The 20,994-nt window shown below is 40.8% G+C and overlaps 1 protein-coding gene and 1 pseudogene across 1 annotated transcript; one reads left to right on the forward strand and one right to left on the reverse strand.

Annotated features, from left to right (window-relative positions):
- The first annotated feature begins 944 nt into the window (after positions 1 to 944).
- On the forward strand, positions 945 to 17,035 carry LOC142189566 (zinc finger protein 474-like). The gene is made up of 3 exons (XM_075262177.1): positions 945 to 1,886; positions 10,686 to 10,866; positions 16,887 to 17,035. Exons 1-3 carry the CDS (start codon positions 945 to 947, stop codon positions 17,033 to 17,035), a joined length of 1,272 nt encoding a protein of 423 aa, XP_075118278.1.
- LOC142190980 (small nucleolar RNA SNORA17) lies at positions 8,100 to 8,223 on the reverse strand (annotated as a pseudogene).
- Positions 17,036 to 20,994: the final 3,959 nt, after the last annotated feature.

Genomic DNA, 20,994 nt, shown 5'->3' on the forward strand with positions numbered 1-20,994 from the left:
GGTGAATAATGTTTGATTCAGATGACCTTAACATATTTATCTTTAGTCTGGATTGATATGCCATTGCAGACTCTTTTTCAGTGGCCAGTCAATAGTTAAGCTATACAGTATTTCTGAATTTCACAGTGCTCGCTGGTGTAGTAGAGGTTATGGGTATTAGCTCTTTGGAGATGACAATTTGATCCAGGGTTTTATACTGATTTCCAGATTCAGAATAAGAAAGGGATTTTTTTCCCCTGACACAAAGCAATGGGCAGCCTCATGTGGTTTTTGACTTTCCCTGAATGAGCATTGTAGGGTTGTAGGTTGGAATTGAGGGATCTATATCTTCCTCCAACCTCATTTACTATGTTACTATGATATGGGATCCAACTCATATGAAATCTATAAACTCATAAACTGATTATATCAAAGGAGTTTACCGAAATTCACCTATCCTTATCCACAGGATAGGTGTTACGTATCAGGACACTGAGGACCGTGCAGTTGTAACCCTCACCGATCATGAGAAGAATGTTCCATGTCCCCATTTAAATGGATTGGTGAACCCAGCTATCAGTTTGCAGACATTGAATAGCGTAGCATCATACATGCTGGACCACCTCTCCATATAGACAGGAGACATGGAACCCACCAGATACCCTAAGAGAGGTTATACATAAGTAAGTTTAGATGGCAGAATGCAAGAAGGCCAGACAAGGGGAGCTCCAATTGTAGTTCACTATGTGTTATGCATTTAGATTGTTGTGTCAATGATTGAAGACCTATAGCATGACAATATTATATATATGTAATACATTTATCCATCACGTTTCAGATTATAATCAGTCAGATCTTCCATACATAAAAAACCTAATGTGAACTTGAAAACGAAACTAAGATGCTAAGTCAATCTTACCTTCAAAAGAAATCTTCAAGACACTTTGTTTGCAAAAGATTAGCTAATGCCCAATAAGATAGTTAAAGAACCTGAAAATAAGTCAATATCTCATATACGCAGAATTGTCAGGCCAGAAACAGCAATATTAGTGAAAAGATCAGCAGAAAGCATGTCAAAGAGGGAAGAAAAAAGACCAGTCATTCCACCTCGAAGACAAGGTTTTAAAGTTTGCTACATTTGTGGCAGAGAATTTGGGTCCAAGTCAATTGCCATTCATGAACCCAAATGCCTAGAAAAATGGCATGTAGAAAATGCCAACCTACCAAAGCATCTCAGAAGACCAGCTCCAGTAAAACCTCAGACCTGTACAGATGGCTCAGAGAAGGCAGCAAATGAAGCCGCCTGGCAGAGTTCCCAATCACAGCTGTTACCGTGTGGCAATTGTGGTCGTACATTTCTTCCAGATCGACTTATTGTGCACCAAAGAAGTTGCAAACCAAATGGTAAAAATGTAGAATCTCAGCATTCCACAGCTAACAAGACATTAACAAATCCAAATTCATTGCCAGAATCTAGAACGGCCAGTAAGTTTTCCAATGCAATGAATCCGCACAATCCAGTGAAGCCAAGGACCTTAATTTGTTACATATGTGGACGAGAATTTGGAACGAAATCTCTCCCAATACATGAACCAAAATGCCTTGAGAAATGGAAAATAGAAAATGATAGGTTACCTAAAGGACAACGAAGACCTGTTCCTCAAAAGCCTCAAGTGGATTTGTCAAAGGGAACAAGTCTGGAATTACAAAATGAAGCTTCTTGGCAGAGTTTTAAGGATCAGTTGTTGCCATGTTCAAACTGTGGCAGAACCTTTGCCAGTGACCGCCTCATAGTCCATCAGAGAAGTTGCAAACCGAAGGCTGGTAGTTCAAGCAAGACAAAAAATAATATGCAAAGTACTAAACCAGTGCACAAAGATGAGGATTCTAATATTCCAAATCAAAAGGTAACATGATAATATTTTATGTAGTTTACATAATAACTTTAAAGAGGACCTTTCACCTCTTCCACCAACTCTAACTCTTTGAATGCTTCCATAGCTACCTCTCTACCTATTTTGGCACAGTTGGAACTTTTTCTCTAGCCCATGCTGTTCTTGGCCAATCATAATATGTTTATTAGACTCTCTACAGTCAGGTTGCTGGCCCTGAAAAGCTAGAGCATACCCCCTCACCCCCACCACCCATTTGACAGTAGATAGCCTAAATAGCATATTGGTAGAAGAAACTAACTGTACAGATTGATCAGGAGAGAAAAAATTCCAAGTGTGTCAGAATCAATGGAGCGGCACCAATTGAAAGATCAGAAGAACTGGAGTTGGTGAAATTGGTTAAAGGTTCCCTTTAAGAATTCATAGTTCATATCAGTTTCTACAACCACTAGGGGATGGATCTATTACATGAGCTGTTCAAACATCTATACTATGGGCTTCCTCCACTAATGGCTACAGGAAAAATTTTATGACATATTCTAATCTTTACCAAGGGCACCAATTCACCTTGACCCTGTCCCCCTTACAAAATTACCATCTCACCCTAAATTAATCGCTCAAATTATAAAAGGTATGTCATAATTCCTGTTAAACATGGCAAAGACCAGTTTGCAGACAGTTACGTCCTTTGAATTTCTTCCCATCTTGATCGCGATAGACATCTGCTAACTCTTTTCAGCTCTTTTGCTGTATTTTATTACTTTTCTGTTGTTCTAAAGCTCATTTTACTGTCTAATCTCCTATATCTGAGGAAGTTTCTTTGTCTCCTTGAAACAGATGTCTGCCAGGATAGCACATACATCTCACATGTATCTCTTCACTCAAGAATGTTCTAACTTTATAAACATTTAAGCTCTTCAAAGGGGAGATGAAAAGTGAAAGACTTAAATAAAACCCTCTCTGATTAACAAAATTATGGGATGCCATTGCCTTGAAATTTCTTACATTTTTGGAAACCATCTGCTTTTTTTGGCTTAATGATCTGCCAAAAACTTTTAGAGGAAAAAAATTATACGTACTTGCTGTTTAGCGACAAATATTCTCAATTCTCTCATTAAAATATACACAGATTCGGAGGATTGTAATAGTTGGTCATTTGTTTTAAATATAATCTGGTGAATATTTTAGATTGTGAGTCCTTGCTATAATGGGTCTAAATCCTCATCATTCCCTTGAAAATTGGATATCCAGAGAGACTCGTTATGTGTTTCCTTTTTTTTTGTTTCACACATACATGCTTGGCATGTATTCTGAATAGTATTGCATGTGTTCTGAATAATAAGAGGGGAATACGTTGCTGCCAGACAGCTCCAGCAGTGGTAATATCCTCTGCGCACAAATGAATCAAGAATCCAAATGGCCAATTCTTCTATCCGCTACATCTGGTGTCAAGGCAGAGCCAGGAGGCGACCATGCACATGCACATGTATGGCCATCTTAATGCTCATATGATATTTGTAGTGGTCATCTAAAGACAGAGACAGATAGTCAGCCATTGTACAAGTGACTACACACATGAGATGAGCTGACGGACCTCATCATTTAACATAATGTGATCTGCTCCAAAAACCTAAATAACTTACATTTAGCAGTGGGGTCTGGTGGGCTGGCTGCATGTCATAAAGAGGAGGTAAAATCCAACCTCTCTGACCCAGCAATCTGCTAACTACATAGGATATGGCCAAGATGTATTAATAGTTAGTCAGTGTGAAGTTAGGAAGTCTTAAAATGGACCTGATTTATCACAATGGTTGATGCTGGTTGATATTCTGGGGAATCTTTAAATGTTTTCCTGATTTGTGCCCCTCATGCCACTTTCATGGATGAGGATGTGGTGTGGACAGTAACCTAGATTTATTATCATTTACCCCTGCCTGAAATTTTAGTAGTATGCAGGTGCATGGCCTGGCAGAGGATGCCAGGTCTGTGCGCAACCTCATAAATAAGGTTCACCCTCCGCCTATTCAGAAGATATAAAGACTGGTGTTGAATAAGCCATCTTCAAAAACCTGTGTTTATTCTCATGTTTGTTTTGCTGAGCCATCATGAAAACAGATCACAGATGGATGCAAGGTGGCCGTAAAAAATGAAACCTATTAGAGATGAGTGAATAGTATTCGATCGAGTAGGTATTCAATCGAATATTACGGTATTCGAAATACTCGTACTCGATCAAGTACCACTCGCTATTCGAATGGAAAAATTCGATGCAGAACCAGCGTTGATTGGCCGAATGCTATACAGTCAGCCAATCAACGCTGGTTCTTCTTCTACTTTTAGAAGTCTTCTCTGCGCAGCGTCCCCGCGGCGTCTTCCCCGTGGCGTCTTCCGGCTCTGAATTCACTCTGCCAGGCATCGGGCCTGGGCAGAGCTGACTGCGCATGCCTGCGCTACAAGAAAATGGCCGCTTTGACTGTAATTGGCCATTTTCTTGTAGTGCGGGCAGGCGCAGTCGGCTCTGTCCAAGCCCGATGCCTGGCAGAGTGAATTCAGACCCGGAAGATGCCGCGGGGACGCTGCACAGAGAAGACTTCTCGGAGAATCCAGCCCGACCCTCACTCATGGACTTTGTAAGTTCAATTTGATCGAATGTTGCCTACCCCTGAAACGAGCATTTTCCCCCCATAGACTATAATAGGATTCAATATTCGATTCGAGTTGTCGAATATTGAGGGGCTACTCGAAACAAATATCGAATATCGAGTATTTAACTACTCGCTCATCTCTAAAATCTATAACTGCACCTATAAATTTTGATTCACACACCACAGATTTATTGCAGAAATCTCTGTTCCATTCTCCATTTCTTGCAGAAATGTCATGCTTCTTAAAATATATGGAGCATATTCTTAATGTCAATCTTTAAGCTATAGATCTTGCACACAGGCTGGGGCTGTTCCCAGGGGAGCAGGTGAAGTCCTCTGTAGACTCCTTATCCAGGAAAGCAAGTTGGCCCCTAGCCCCAAACCACTTCAAGCATAGTACATGGCAGTACTGTACACTTACTGCAGTCCATACAGATAGCAGAATACAGCATATCATGTAGCCTATGCATCCATATACAAAACTAGGTACAATATTTAACAAACTACTTTGGGTGGTGTCTGGGCACAGCAACAGATTGACTACTATACTCCCTTCTGGGCTCAGTCCCCCTGCTGTCCCTCCAGGAGTCTAGTCTAATATAAGAGCCAGCAGGCTACTGAGAGGGCCACAGGACAGAAATAGTCCAAGGTAAGGGCATACCGATGGAAAACGGAGTATTAACCGAACCGCGGGGCAAAGAAGACATCTAAAGGTAAGAGAAGAATAGCCTTTCTTAAAGCTATTCTGACGTGTCAACGCCAAAAAAATTTTTTTAATGGTAGAATCCCTTTATAAAAAAGTGTTAGTGGAGTTTTACACGTTTGCAAATAGGAGGCAGAAAAAATTTGCATTTAGCTGTATAGTAACCCCAAAATAAATTCTACTGGTGGGCCCAAAGAACTCCAGTCCGACACTCTTTGCACATGTGAACTAACCCTAATGGTGCCAGCCAACATCCTCATCCTTTACAACCCCTACGGTGCTAGTTATGCTGCTCCCCAGCTTTAGTGTCCAGTGGAGTGATGAATGATCAGCATTGTGGCCACTCACTTGTATCTTTCTCCTCTTATTCCTGTCCGTTGCCAGCAACCAGTGTATAAGCATAGGATAAGATGACAGCCGCATGTAGTGGGCCCTTCTAGCACCTACTGACATGAACCTCCTATGAAAAACATCCATTCCTGAGTAACTATGTAATTCTTGTAATATGTAATATGAAGTCAGGCAATTCAGATAATGCATTATGGTAATAAGTGGAAAATTCAAGGATTTATTACTGCTTTAATTGCATTACATGAGAGATGTGAGTGAAAGTGCAAAAATGGACCTTCCTATGAGATCATTAAAGAAGAAAAATCCTCTGAAATGCACAAATGATCTGACAGAATTGTTGGAATGTTGCAGAAATGATCCTTTAATCTAAAAGATGTTAAGTATAATATATTTCTTGAATATTCAGGTAGATCTTGGTGTCTTACTTTTCTTCAGATGATTTCTTTCTTCCCAAAGGAATCAAAATACAGAAGAATGGTTGCGGGTAAATGTTGCTGAATTAAACCCGATCCGTCTGCCCCTCATGATGTTACTATTAACACTTCATAAATTCTCAAATGCATTAGCCCTTATGTTGGCTGATACTTATGTCATAGTAACTAGAAACCTACAAAACTTGATCTCGTACTTGTCTTAACAACCGAGACTTCATGAAATTTATTTGAACTTCCAAAAGGACAATTGTGGTTGTAGCTTCAGATCTTGTAGAATCAATGTAAAACATGATATTTAAAAGTATATTCCAAGCAAAACAGAGGCAGATTAGTTATGCAGTAACCACAAAACCTACCTTTATTTGTGTTGGTTGTGCAATTTTAAGCCATGCTTGTAATAGCGCCCCATAGAGGTTTGTGTGTGCTTAACTGCATCATTCTTACAACTTTTTGCCTGGTTTGCTGGTTACGCTTCACCACCTGCAGACCTCCTTACCCTGGTACTATACCTTGTACTTCATATAGATAAAAAAGTACAGGTCTTTTATGCTGTGTCTCCCAGGTAAAGATTGATTTATACATTAAAGAGATAATAAATCATCATTATGGACCTTTTTGTATTCTGACATGGAACATACAGTATGATAGCTTGGAAGGAAACAGAATTTACAGGGTTAGACAAAGTCAGACAAACAAGCTAAGGTCAGGTTCACACCTGCGCCGGTCTCCACTTTGCAGGTTTCCATCTTCTGCCCGAGAAACTGGACAGGAGATGGAAACCGGCAGTCAGTTTTCAAACCCATTCGTTGGGTATCCGGCCGTCTTCTGCACCTCTGTGGCAAAACCGTTTTTTTTTTTAACCAGACAAAAAGTCGGACATGCAGGACTTTGTGTCCAGTTAAAAAAAACTGATTTCACCGTGGAGACCAGAAGACACTCACGGGCAGACACTGACTGCTGGGTTTCTGTCTCCTGTCCAGTTTCTCGGGCAGAAGACTAAAAACCACAAAGCAGAGACCGGGCACAGATGTCAACCCACTCTAACCTTCCCAAAAGATGAGAAAAGCAACTGCTAGCAGGGCCGCCATCAGGAATTTTGGGGCCCCATACAGCCTAAGTGTCTGGGCCCCCCCCCCCCTGCCATTTTTGCTTTGCGCGCCGCGGGAAATTTAGCCCCACCCACTGTTATGTTGACTCCGCCCACTCATTAATTTTCCATTTGCCCGCACACTGTATAATCCTCCTACAGTCACCCGTAAATTATATTTCCCCCTCCGTCTCTCCCCTAGCTTCATATACACCCTTCATCTGCCCCCAGATTCATGTCCCCTCCATCTCTGCCCACAGATTCATGTCCCCCCATCTCCATACCTCCCAACTTTTGAAGAACTAAAAGAGGGACAAAATGTGTGGCGCGCTTAGCGCGCCGCAGCAAATTTAGCCCCGCCCACTTTTGTGTTGACTCCGCCCACTTGTTAATTTTTCATGTGCCCACACACAGTATAATCCTCCTACAGTCACCCGTAAATTATATGTCCCCCCTCTATCTCTCCCCCAGTTTCATATACACCCTTCATCTGCCCCCAGTTTCATGTCCCCCTTCCATCTCTGCCCCTAGATTCATGTCCCCACATCTCTGCCCCCAGAATCATGTCCCCCCAGATTCATGTCCCCCCTCCATCTCTGCCCCCAGATTCATGTCCTCTCCATCTCTGCCCCAGATTCATGTCCTCTCCATCTCTGCCCCCAGATTCATGTCCCCACATGTCTGCCCCCAGATTCATGTCCCCACAGTGTCATGCCGTCCCCTCCTTCATCTGCCCCAGTGTCATTCCGTCCTCTCTTTCATCTGCCCCCAGATTCATGTCCCCACAGTGTCATGCCGTCCCCTCCTTCATCTGCCCCAGTGTCATTCCGTCCTCTCTTTCATCTGCCCCCAGATTCACGTTCCACCTCCACATTAAACTTACCTTCTCCTCCGCTCCCTCGCCGCTCTCTGCGCGTCTCTCTCGCTGACACATGCGGCTGAAGGAAGGAGCTGACACAGGTCAGCTCCACGCTTCGCCGCTGGGTGTCTCTCTCACTGACGCTGACATGTATGCGGCTGAAGCGAGGAGCTGACCTGTGTCAGCTCCTCACTTCGCCGCTGCCGGCTCTCTCACTGACACATATGCGGCTGAGCCGGGTTCCGGCTCAGCCGCATATGTGTCACCGAGAGAAGCGGCAGCGGCGAAGTGAGGAGCTGACACAGGTCAGCTCCTCGCTTCAGCCGCGTATGTGCTCAACTCAGATCTGCGTCCTCTGGACGCAGATCTGAGTTGAAACAGGACATACAATGACTGCTGCCGGCGCCAGGGGGCCCGGGCCCCCCCCATTTTAAAATTTGGCCGGGCCCCTGACGCCAGTAGCAGTAGTACTGGCCTATCGGCGGCCCTGACTGCTAGTATGAAAGGATAGAAAAAGTGTTGTAATGGAAATAAATGATAATAGATAAAAAAAACAAAAAACTAAGGTGGATAAATGAAATGCAATATATAACTGAATTCTTCTGTAACTCTTAATGTAAGACTGTAATGATGACAACTGTAGCTTTACAATAACTGCTATCTGATGTATAATAAATTTGTAAAACATGCTGAAATAAATAACGGATGCAGTCATTTTGTGCAGCTATGGGACAGGGAAAATATAGTTGTCTGATCTCTTTGTCTTCTGACTGTAACCTCTGGGGAGAATCTGACATAATATACAGTGCTTACAAGTAGTATTCAACCCCCTGCAGATTTAGCAGGTTTGATAAGATGCAAATAAGTTAGAGCCTTCAAACTTCAAACAAGAGCAGGATTTATTAACAGATGCATAAATCTTACAAACCAAAAAGTTATGTTGCTCAGTTAAATTTTAATACATTTTAAACATAAAAGTGTGGGTCAATTATTATTCAACCCCTAGGTTTAATATTTTGTGGAATAACCCTTGTTTGCAATTACAGCTAATAATCGTCTTTTATAAGACCTGATCAGGCCGACACAGGTCTCTGGAGTTATCTTGGCCCACTCCTCCATGCAGATCTTCTCCAAGTTATCTAGGTTCTTTGGGTGTCTCATGTGGACTTTAATCTTGAGCTCCTTCCACAAGTTTTCAATTGGGTTAAGGTCAGGAGACTGACTAGGCCACTGCAACACCTTGATTTTTTCCCTCTTGAACCAGGCCTTGGTTTTCTTGGCTGTATGCTTTGGGTTGTTGTCTTGTTGAAAGATGAAATGACGACCCATCTTAAGATCCTTGATGGAGGAGCGGAGGTTCTTGGCCAAATTCTCCAGGTAGGCCGCGCTATCCATCTTCCCATGGATGCGGACCAGATGGCCAGGCCCCTTGGCTGAGAAGCAGCCCCACAGCATGATGCTGCCACCACCATGCTTGACTGTAGGGATGGTATTCTTGGGGTCATATGCAGTGCCATCCAGTCTCCAAACGTCACGTGTGTGGTTGGCACCAAAGATCTCGATCTTGGTCTCATCAGACCAGAGAACCTTGAACCAGTCTGTCTCAGAGTCCTCCAAGTGATCATGAGCAAACTGTAGACGAGCCTTGACATGACGCTTTGAAAGTAAAGATACCTTACGGGCTCGTCTGGAATGGAGACCATTGCGGTGGAGTACGTTACTTATGGTATTGACTGAAACCAATGTCCCCAATGCCATGAGATCTTCCCGGAGCTCCTTCCTTGTTGTCCTTGGGTTAGCCTTGACTCTTCGGACAAGCCTGGCCTCGGCACGGGAGGAAACTTTCAAAGGCTGTCCAGGCCGTGGAAGGCTAACAGTAGTTCCATAAGCCTTCCACTTCCGGATGATGTTCCCAACAGTGGAGACAGGTAGGCCCAACTCCTTGGAAAGGGTTTTGTACCCCTTGCCAGCCTTGTGACCCTCCACAATCTTGTCTCTGATGGCCTTGGAATGCTCCTTTGTCTTTCCCATGTTGACCATGTATGAGTGCTGTTCACAAGTTTGGGGAGGGTCTTAAATAGTCAGAAAAGGCTGGAAAAAGAGATAATTAATCCAAACATGTGAAGCTCATTGTTCTTTGTGCCTGAACTACTTCTTAATACTTTAGGAGAACCAAACAGAATTCTGGTGGTTTGAGGGTTTGAATAATAAATGACCCTCTGAATAAACTTTTCACAATTTAAAAAAAATAATAAACAAAGAAATAACATTCTTTTTTTGCTGCAGTGCATTTCACACTTCCAGGCTGATCTACAGTCCAAATGTCGCAATGCCAAGTTAATTCCGAATGTGTAAACCTGCTAAATCTGCAGGGGGTTGAATACTACTTGTAGGCACTGTAATTTGCAATGGACAAGCCATCCATTGATTCTTTGCAAATGTTCCAAGTTACAATGAGTAATAGAATGGCCTACGGGAGAGATGGTGGTTGGCTAGTGTTGTTACGTTGCATCACTGAGATCCTGAGTTTGATTCTGTCCTGGGGTAACATCTAGAAGTAGCATTTGAAGGTCTCCATACTTATAGGGACATAGAAATTAAGACACATTCACATTACAATTCTTTTGCATCTGTTTTACATAGGGATCTGTTGCTTTCCATTTTACTATAAATAAATAATCTTTGAATAATCTTTGGATTCCAATTTATCTTTACTCAGAATATTCTTTTTACAGCCACCAATTGTAAAACCACCCCCAACAGTTGTATGCTACATTTGTGGCCGGGAGTTTGGATCAAAATCTATCAGCATCCATGAACCGCAGTGCCTGAAGAAATGGCATCTGGAAAATGATCAACTACCAAAGAACTTGCAAAGACCTGAACCAAAGAAGCCAGAAGTTAGACAGATTGGAGGTATGGCAGGGTTTTCTGGGATTACAGTATCATAAGGATGTGCATCAATATCAGATCTTTGGGGGTTGGCATCTTGTTGCTCGCTTTAAAGTGAGTCTGTCACCAGAACCCAGCATATTAATCCAGGCTACTGATAGAATGGATATGGTCATCTGATGAACACCATGCTTTTCTCTAGGTGAATAGGTGTCTGCATTGACTCCTATCGACATTTTTGTCAATATGCAAAATAGTTCTTTGAAGCAATGAGGGCATTGCCACTTGACTCTCTAGAATTACAACCATATCCGTGTTCCTATAAACTAAGGCCCCACGTAGTGGGCTGCAGCAAAAAAGGGCTGCGGGAAAAACTTGGTAGAAATGCATTGTGGTTTTTCCCACAGCGCTTCTCTGCTTCAATTATACCTATAGGGAAACATTGGCATGCTGCAACTGACATGCTCCAAAACCGCAGTGGTATTCTGCTGCTTGCAGGGACCTTAAAGAGCTGCATTTTTTGCGTTTACACCACGTCAGGACCTTAAAGAGCTTATTTGCATATTTACAAAAAGGCAATATCTCAGCAAGATTTACCAATTTACAAGGGCAAAACACAATTTGAATCAGATGACCCTTACCTATCTATCTGGTGACAGAACTCAGGACAAAGCAACATTGAGCTGCAATACCAAAAACAGCCACAAACAGAAGCAACAAGCTTTGCCTAGTAAACAAAGGGGAGAATACAACCCCTTTAGTCTGCTAGGGGAGGTCATTGATATTATACTGTCAGAAAAACCATTAATCCAATTGTTATGCCAGAATTTTGATGTAGCAATGGTGACTCAGTGGTTAGCAATGTAACGTAAAGTCGAAAATACAAAGAGGTGCACTATAACCATATCATAACCAATGCATGTACAGTACATGCTGTGATTACAAAGGAATCTATCAGTTCCAATGATGGTGCCATGTAGTAGTCTTTAATAAGACTAGAAACATATCTTTATGGCCGCAAACCGATGAAGCAATGTAGAAATAATCATCTTTATAGATATGCAAATCAGCCCTCAAGTGCACTGCGGGGCAAGAACGCCTCAGCCCCACAAATTTACTATAACTCACACCAGACCACTGGCATAAGTTATACCAGAAATCTACGCCAGTCCCTGACCGGCATAGATTACAATTCTGGCACATGGACGTAAACAGAATTATTAGTAGGCCAAAACCTCTTAATAATTCAGGTACATCTTGTGCCAGCAGATGAAGTGATTCAGACTGGTGTAGGAAACGCCAGTTATAATAAATTGCATATCTGTTTTGTCACTTTTCTGTATATGCAATATAGGCTACCAATGTCTGAGTAAGAAGCATGGCCTCCAAAATCACATGTTCTAACACAATGAAATATTAAAAACACATAACTGATCCTGGCAAAAACTTTCACTCAAAATAAAAAAATATGTTTTTAACAGATCCTGCAACTATTGCTTGTTGTTACAACATAAGCTGTGGAATATGAATCACATTAAAACTGGGCAGAACAGACATTGTTACTGGGCCAACTACACAGACATTGTAATATGTCAAAAATGCAGAGACCCTGCTTAAAATGAACGAGCGTCTGCTCGCCCTACCCCAAAAATCATTTTAACTTGAACTAAAAGCATTTCATTGTCTCCTATGCCAGGAACAGCTCTTGGCAATGAAGGTACACACTTTCTAAAAAACACAGCTTATTCAGACAGGGCTGACAACATGGAGATCACAGCACCAAAGTCTCTTGAAAATGGAATCTCTTGAGATGATATTTTTTTAAACAACCTCAGTTGAACATGGATCTCAGGAGACTTGGCTGTTGGTCAGATGTTATCTTGGTATGGAAAGCTTTGTGTTGTATTCCAGTAGTAAAATGTAAAGCTGCTGGATATTTCAGATTCCAAACCATTGTCCTGTCAATCTTTTATCAGACTAGTTTGTTTTACAGCCTTAGGCTTTTGAGAAGTCTGTTGTCCATAGACATGTGACAGTAAATGGACAGTACACGTCCTATTGATTAGTCCTATTGACTAATCATGCCCATCAAAGAGGACCTTTCATGTCCTATAAGATATAACAAGTTATATGTCATTGCAGAGCTGACCGTACGCTGAATTCAGCTCAGTTCGTGCAGGTACATGGGTCTGTCCTAGTTTCATAGATATTGGTGTTGTTAGTTTTGGCTACCAATATCACTGCCTACCATAGGGGCTAGCCTTAATGCTCAGTGCCATCATTGGTGGAACAGCCCCATTCACAGTACAAGACTATAGCAGTGTACCGACGGGGGACTTTTCTGACTGTGCAGTGTTATAGCTGAAAACTAATGGCCAGATAGCTCTGGAACCAGGGCAGATACTGATGAAGTTAGTTTTGCGACAGTATATAACATACTATCTCTTAGAGGACATTAAAGGTCCTGTTTAATGTATATGGGTCTGTGAAAATAATTGATCTGTTTCCAAAGTCATTAAAAATGGATCAAGAAAGGAAACAACATGTCCAAAAAATCAATAGGACTATGTGCTACTGTGCAAATGTCTGTGAAAAAGATGTCTGAATAAGGGAAACTCAGGAAAAATCCTTTCCCTTTATCATCCTCTAGTGCTAGACAAAGAGAACCATTTTGGACAGCACTAATATCAATATTAATATCATTTCCTTAATTTCCTTTCCCATCCATGGGCTGCACTTGATGGGCATATGACTTTTTCAACCTTACAAACAACCATACTAAGGCCCCTTGCACACAACCGTTGGCTAGGCGAGTGTGCTTTTGGGTTTTTCCCAAATAGTACAATGACCCATTAATTTCTGCCGGCCCACACACGAACATGTATTACACGAACCACTGTGTGGACCGACATTCACATCTTTTTACATCTCAAAAGTCTATTGGCACAAATTGTCTGTTTCAAACAATTCATCTCGGTGCTAAATAAAGATGTCACATCTTAACCCATTTGCACACGGTGACATAGCTACCACAACGTAGTTACATACAGGTGCCTTCTGAATCAGCAGCACAATGTAATGGCTGAAATTTACAGCCAATATCCTGCTGTAACAAGGGGGATCGGAAATAGCTCCATCTGTTTCCACATTTGCACCTCCACTCTGCGATCACAGGGTACCAATGGTTTTTGGTGCGAATTGGGTCAGAACTTGGTGCATTTAAACTTAGCAAATCTTTGCCCAGTTTTTCCAGAAGATTGGGCCTATCACCATAATGTTATTTTATATGAGAGGTCTGCATGGGTAAAAGACCAAACCACACAATGGAAAACGACCTTTCACCCCCTCCAACTCTGAATGCTTCAATAGGTGCCACTCCACTGTATTTTTTTTCTCGAGCTTCCACCATTAACAACAAATCATTTATGTTATTATGAACACCAAATATGCTAATTAGATAATTTAATGTCAACTGGGCGGTCCCTATGTGTCTGCTCTATAAGGGAACTGCCCACCTGACTGTAGAGAACACAAGTTACTCTCAGTGTGACCTACAGAGAAAAGTACAGCTATACTAAATTAAGTGCAGCAGCAGATATTGAAGGATCTAAAGAATTAGAGTTGGTGATGGTACTCAAAAGTCTCAAGGTTCTTGGGTTTTTATAAAAAATGAAAATAAGTGCAGGGTCTTGTTGGGCAGTCTGTTCTATGACTGAAAACCTTCATAGTTGAGATCCTATCAGTTTTTCTGGCACTAATATCACATTATGACTGGAACTTTTGCATTTTTTCTGAGGCCTTGGGTGTGTACAATGTGGAGCAGTCTGCTGCTTCCTATTAACTACTAATGCTAATGTTTTATGTATATGTAATTCTGATTGAAGTAACTGTACTATAGCAAACACATACCTGAGAAAAGCCCAAGTAACCATAATAAAGGAGATGCAGCAAATACAGGGCAAATAAACACAGGCAAGCAGCTAAACTGAGATAAAATCTAGAAACAATCTATGAGCACAGTCAGGGAAGCAGCTGGATATCTGTGAATAACATCTCATCTATGATCACACAAGTAGCCAGAAATAGATGCAAGTACTTAGAAAACTTTTTTCTTACATTGTAAGCTGTGAAATTTGCAGAATGTTCAGTCCTTTGCACAGAGCAACATGTGTAACAAGTTGCAATCTTGTGTGTAGGCTCTAAGGAGAATTTACCCCTCACCTCCCCATTCACTGTGGGAAGACAGCACTGAATCTCTCCCCTCCACTCTCTGTGATTCCTTCTTGCTGACCTACAGATGGACCTTGGCCAGCAACAAGGTGTAAACTGCAAATTAGCTAGAAGGGAGTCATTTAGTGGCAGGAACTTTAGAGAGGTTTTTCAGTCAGAAAGCAGCCACATTTTTAATTAAAGTGCTTTTGGTACAGAATCACAAGTTCTATGACATGAGACTAAGTTGTCTGAAAAGTTAGTGACCATTTGAAGAATGCTAGTATGCTGTTTGGATAATAACAGCTAAATAGGAGTAAAGCAATTGTAGTTATATCAGCCTCCATTAGCATTGATTGACAGTTGTGTCATGGATGGGGAGATCAATTGTGAGATGTGGAGTCAAGCTCACAATAAGAGTTTATTCACACGGCCAAGTTTCTCAGTCATTTGGTGCCTTAGATTGGGGAAAAAATAAGACATGCTGTATTTATTCACATATCGGCTTCTCAATATTACTTTCATAGACCCAATTCACCTGTCAAGGAGAATGGGTCCTTAAAAGTAATGGATCCCATATAGATCTATTAAAGACATGGCCAAGTTGGTTGCTGTTGGTTGGTCATACATAAACTTACAACAGTCAACATACAGCCAGTCATCTATTTAACCGTGGTCAGAACCAAAATCTGTAGTGTTAGATTTTTTCTGCTGTCTGTCTGAAGTTAGGGCGGGTTCACACCTGTGCCCGAACTCCGTTATGCAGGTTTCCGTTTTCTGCCGGCAGAAGATAGAACACTGCATTCACTGCCCACCGGTGAGCGCCCGTGAGCGTTTTGTGCTCTGTGCGGCAACACCGTTTTTTTTTTAATCGGACACAAAGTCCGGCATGTCCAACTGTTTCCGATTAAAAAAAAACTTTTTTTCCTTGGAGAGCACAAAACTCTCACTGGTGCTCATGGATGGACACTTTTGAAACCCATTCAAATGAATGGGTTTGAAAAGTGCCTGCCAGTGTCCGTCTCCTGCCCAGTTTCTCGAGCAGGAAACGGAAACCTGCATAATGGAGTTCGGGCGCAGGTGTGAACCCGCCCTTATCTGTTTTGTATGGGCTAAACAGACCTATGGGCAATTATTGTATTTTGTACCACTAACACCCACACACAAAGTATACATCCTTTCCTGTTTCTAGCAATTTATTAGCATTGAACAACTTTCATCTGAAATTTTCCAAGTGTCTGGGGTAGTCGAATACTCGTTGAAAGGTTTGTGGTTCATCAACTGTACAACCAACTAACCACAGTTCATTTCAGATGAGTGATGGCAGTCTAAAATCTAATATGAATGGCTAGCTTAAGTCTGCTGTGCTATCATCTGCTACATATTACCCCATATTATCTGACAGGTTTGTGTTGATTCACATGAATGTTCAATACAACAAAAATAAAAGCAAAGATTTCATAACGTTTTATGAATATAAACATTTAATTTTTAACTAATCTTCAAAGCTGAGAATTCTGAAAGTTCAAATCTACATGTGTACACCCACTTGTGTCTGATCAGGCTCCCTGTATAGTATATAAGAAGTAGAAATAGAATATTTATATACCGGTAATCCAGCAAACAACATATAGCTAATTCTGCTGTAATGTATGGTCAGACATAATGACCTGCATATAACTTTTGTCAATGCACTCAGGAGACAATAACCAGAACATCTTGTACAATCGCAATGACTGGGTTTTAGCTAATGCTAAGTCTACAGGTATTTCCTGAAAATGTTTTCCTACTTTGCTTAACCAAAATGAAAAGTGATATTCTGTCTTTTTTTCCAGCAAAAGGTTCCTATGATCTTGCTGCATTAAATGAGGCTGCTTGGCAGAGCGCCCAGAGCCAACTGGTTCCATGTGATATTTGTGGACGCACCTTCCTGCCAGACAGACTTCTTGTCCACCAGCGGTCCTGTAAAGCGAAGAAAACATAGTAGTATGATCGCCGTCCTGTCTAATAATGTAATACTGGACTTGTGGGAACTGTAAAGTCTCTGCACAGTAAGTGTGCCTTCAGGATAACACATTATATCATTATATTGCCAGGGGAAAGGATTTCCATTAAATGCCATGTACATGGTGAGAATATTTTTGTGTTACGATCATTATATCTTAATAAAAATAAGACTTTTCATGTCGGCATCACATCTGTGTACAGTCGCAGTTTCTGAACCAAAGGAACAATATATCTTTGATGTTCCATCATGTACAGGTGGATATGAAATGCAATATAGCATATTATTCAATAACATTTACTCTGAAGACTATGTAAGATATGAATAAGTAGTAAGAAATATAAGATACAAAATTTACTCAGGATTAAAAAATATACAATGTAGGTCAAATAGAACTTCAGGTTTGTGTGTGGGGGGGTGCTATTGTGTCAGCGGTGTTTGGTGGACATTTTTGTAATAAACTTTTTTAACTTATCTAACTAACCATTTAATAGAAAACAGGCTCTAATGTTCTCACTAGTAATGCTCTAAGTATTGCCAAAGAGAGTCTGTCCTGTACACTTGTACTCAATGCTTTAGGTAGAGCTGAAGCATTTGCCAAAGGGGTATGGTCACTGTATCTCTGGTATTATAGAAAACCTATCCTGTTTCCCCGAAAATAAGTCATCCCCCGAAAGTAAGAAATAGCAGAGGTTTTGTTGAATTGCCTAATATAAGGCACCCCCGAAAGTAAGACATCTCCCAATGATAATAATCTTTCTGTGTAAAGATTGTATGAAGAAAAACACTGCAGCCGGCTGAACACTGTGCGCGATGTTCTGTGTGCACAGGTATGCCGGCTGCTGACGCCACTGCGATATGTAGATGAGCGGGGAGATGCCCGCTGTGCATACACTAAGCATCGTATGGGCGGGGAGTCCACTCTCCCAGCTCATCCCACAGCAACCGGAACAATGGATACAATGTACGGTATCACAGCAGCCTGATTTCCTGTGTAAATGTAGCACCGCACACAGCGTTCAGCCGGCTACAATGTTTTTCTTCATACAGTCTTTGCACAGCAAGCACATTTCAGCATAGTGCAGTGGTGGCAGCAGCACACAAAAATAAAATACGACATCCCCTGAAAATAAGACATAGCATATATTTAGGACCAAAATTTAATATAAGACACTGTCTTATTTTCGGGAAAACAAGGTAGAAAAATAGTTTGGGTATCACATGAAAGATGAGATTCTCAACTATCAACATTGCTCTATTGCTTGTAAGAAAAACTAAGTATCACTAGTAAAATATCTAATTGGAAATGTCATTTTTATAGGCAACATGAACTCCAGCAGATAAAACTCAAATTCCTGACTATGTTTCTAAATTGTGATATATCAGGTTATTTTACAGCTAGTGATACCATCTCAGCTTTCTTGTGATGAGATATTGAATCTCAGTTTTCATGTGATACCAAACCATTTTTCTAGGGAGATACAGCCATTTGATCATTCCCATTTGACCAATGCTACAGCTCTACATCCAGGCAATACAAATCTGTACTGATTTCCTGGGAACAGCACAGTTAGAGAGTTGTTAGGGAGTATTTTAGAGTGTTTTTAAATAAAAGGAAGCTAGTAAATTACTTGTAAATTACAAGTGAATTTACAAGTGAATTACAAAAATTTTCACCAAACACTCCCTGACACAATTGAAAAAAAAATGGTAATTCTTTGGTAAATCCCACACCCATCCAGCACCACCACTCTGGTTGCCCTCACCAGTCTGGTTGGCTTGTTCTGCAGTGTATATATCTCATACATGTGTATGTTCCCATGGCAGACAACATGTACAGAGGATTCCTTTTCCACCTTTCTCTTTACTGGACATGTACAAATTGGTTTCTTACAAATTGAAGGGGATTTACAGTGCAAAAAATGACAAAAGTTTACTTCCCTCTCCCTGACCCCATGCTGCTCATTTCAACCAATCACTGACGCTGGGTTCACACCAGCGTTCGGTCTCCTTACTCAGGTTTCCGTCTTCTGCCGGTTTTTTTTAAACCGAACACAAAGTCCTGCATGTCCGAGCATAAAACGCTCACGGCGCTCACGGCCGGACACTTTTCAAAACCATTCAAATGAATGGGCTTGAAAAATGCCTGCAGGTTTCCGTCTCCTGTCCAGTTTCGGGCAGGAAACGGAAACCTGTATAACGGAGACCTAAGGTGCAGATGTGAACGAGCCCTGACCAGAGCAGTGCCCTGCCTAACGTCGTAGGATCAGAGCAATGAACATTAAATGACAGATTTAGATGAAGCGTCTGTCTGCTTTCACCCCTAAGTAAAAAGCATGTTAGATGCTTTCTTCCATCTTATTTGTTATCTTTCTGAAGGAAGAAAAAGTTGTATTGCAGCCCGTAGTAATAAATAGGATAATTAGTATATAACTATATGATAATGTATGATCCTATACATTATCATATAGTTATATGCTAATTATCCTATTTATAACTATGGGCTGCCATCCCCTGAAAGGTTTGCTTTACATATTACAATATTGTGTTGAATTGGTATCTCATAAAATATTATAGAATACAGAACACCTAGTTATGTGCATTGTAACGTATCACCTGAAAACAGACATCTCATTTTATACATATTAATTAAAAAAAGTGTATGACTGTTGGATGTTTTATAAAACAGTCTCCAGTCTCCCCAGTATGCAAATTCTAATGACCTTGTGCCAGAAGCAGGTGTCTGATACATTTAATATAGGCTCCTCATCCTGCCAGCGGCCAGCTCACCATGATTGAGTTTCTTTACTATAGTCAATCATAGCTGGTGGCAGGAGGAAGAAACCTGCATCTGATATACATCAGACAACTCTTCCGGGTAATAACTAGCTATTTTATTATTATAAAAGAAGACAGGAAAATGAAAGCATAGCTAAACTTTGAGACAACTTTTGATTTTCTTGCAGTATTTGTGTCATAAATACATTTTTTTTAGTATACTTTATTAACACATTTTGGATCCATTCTGTGAAATCCTGCATTTTTCACACTTTTTCTTGTTTCTATATTGAGAGATGTTTCTGCCTCTCACTGAATGTTACTGTGTATGGAGTTTGGGCTTGGAGTACAAGATGTGTAACATGTAGAGAAAATAAGGGTGGGGAAGATCACATCAAACAGTTATACGAGGAACATTCTAAAACATACAAAATTGATTTTGGTGTCATATGAAATAGGAGATTTTCTGCTTTCATATGACACCAACATCACTATCATTATATTGCTATCTAAATTATTTCCAGAGATATTACTAGTTAAAAGCAAATTTGCACTTTTCATAATGTCTGAGATATAAAATTGTCCCTCCCCTCACTTTCTCTACGTGTCACACAGCCCCCTAGTCCCATAAACAGTAACATTCAATGAGAGGCAGGAACATCTCTCAATATACAAGAAAGGGAAAGAGTGAAAAAATGCAGGGTTTCACAGAAAGGATCCAAATTTTGTTAATAAAGTATATTGCAAAATGTATTTATGACACAAATACTGCCAGAAAATCAAAAGGTGTCCGAAAGTTTAGTTCCAGATTATCCACCATAATCAAACCAAATCATCCATCGGCTTTGAAAGGAGATTTTAATTTTAGCCAATATCAAGAATTCAAGAATAGTCAGTTGAGAGTAGGCCCATTTATTTTTCAGTGAAATTCATAGCATCCACATAACTAATGTTGGGTTGTTGTTTTTTTGTAATAATTAAAAGTTCTACACTTTTCCAACACACTTTCTGTATCCATTTTTCTCTGCTTGCTGTCATCTATTGTTTATTCTTAATGGATAAAAATCAGATCATGGTCATCGGATGAACACAGAGGTGCATGGATTGCTATAAGACAGAGCTATGATAATTGTTTTGTGTCTGTAACAAGCTGTGCACAT

Source organism: Leptodactylus fuscus, chromosome 1, assembly GCF_031893055.1.
Source record: "Leptodactylus fuscus isolate aLepFus1 chromosome 1, aLepFus1.hap2, whole genome shotgun sequence".
Lineage (NCBI taxonomy): Eukaryota > Metazoa > Chordata > Amphibia > Anura > Leptodactylidae > Leptodactylus > Leptodactylus fuscus.

Bases quoted from the DNA above. Each gene is read 5' to 3' on its own strand.
- LOC142189566 (XM_075262177.1), top strand. From the start codon at position 945: ATGCCCAATAAGATAGTTAAAGAACCTGAAAATAAGTCAATATCTCAT. The intron at 1,887-10,685 runs GTAACATGATAA...TTCTTTTTACAG, and splicing joins CTAATATTCCAAATCAAAAG to CCACCAATTGTAAAACCACC. The intron at 10,867-16,886 runs GTATGGCAGGGT...CTTTTTTTCCAG, and splicing joins AGAAGTTAGACAGATTGGAG to CAAAAGGTTCCTATGATCTT.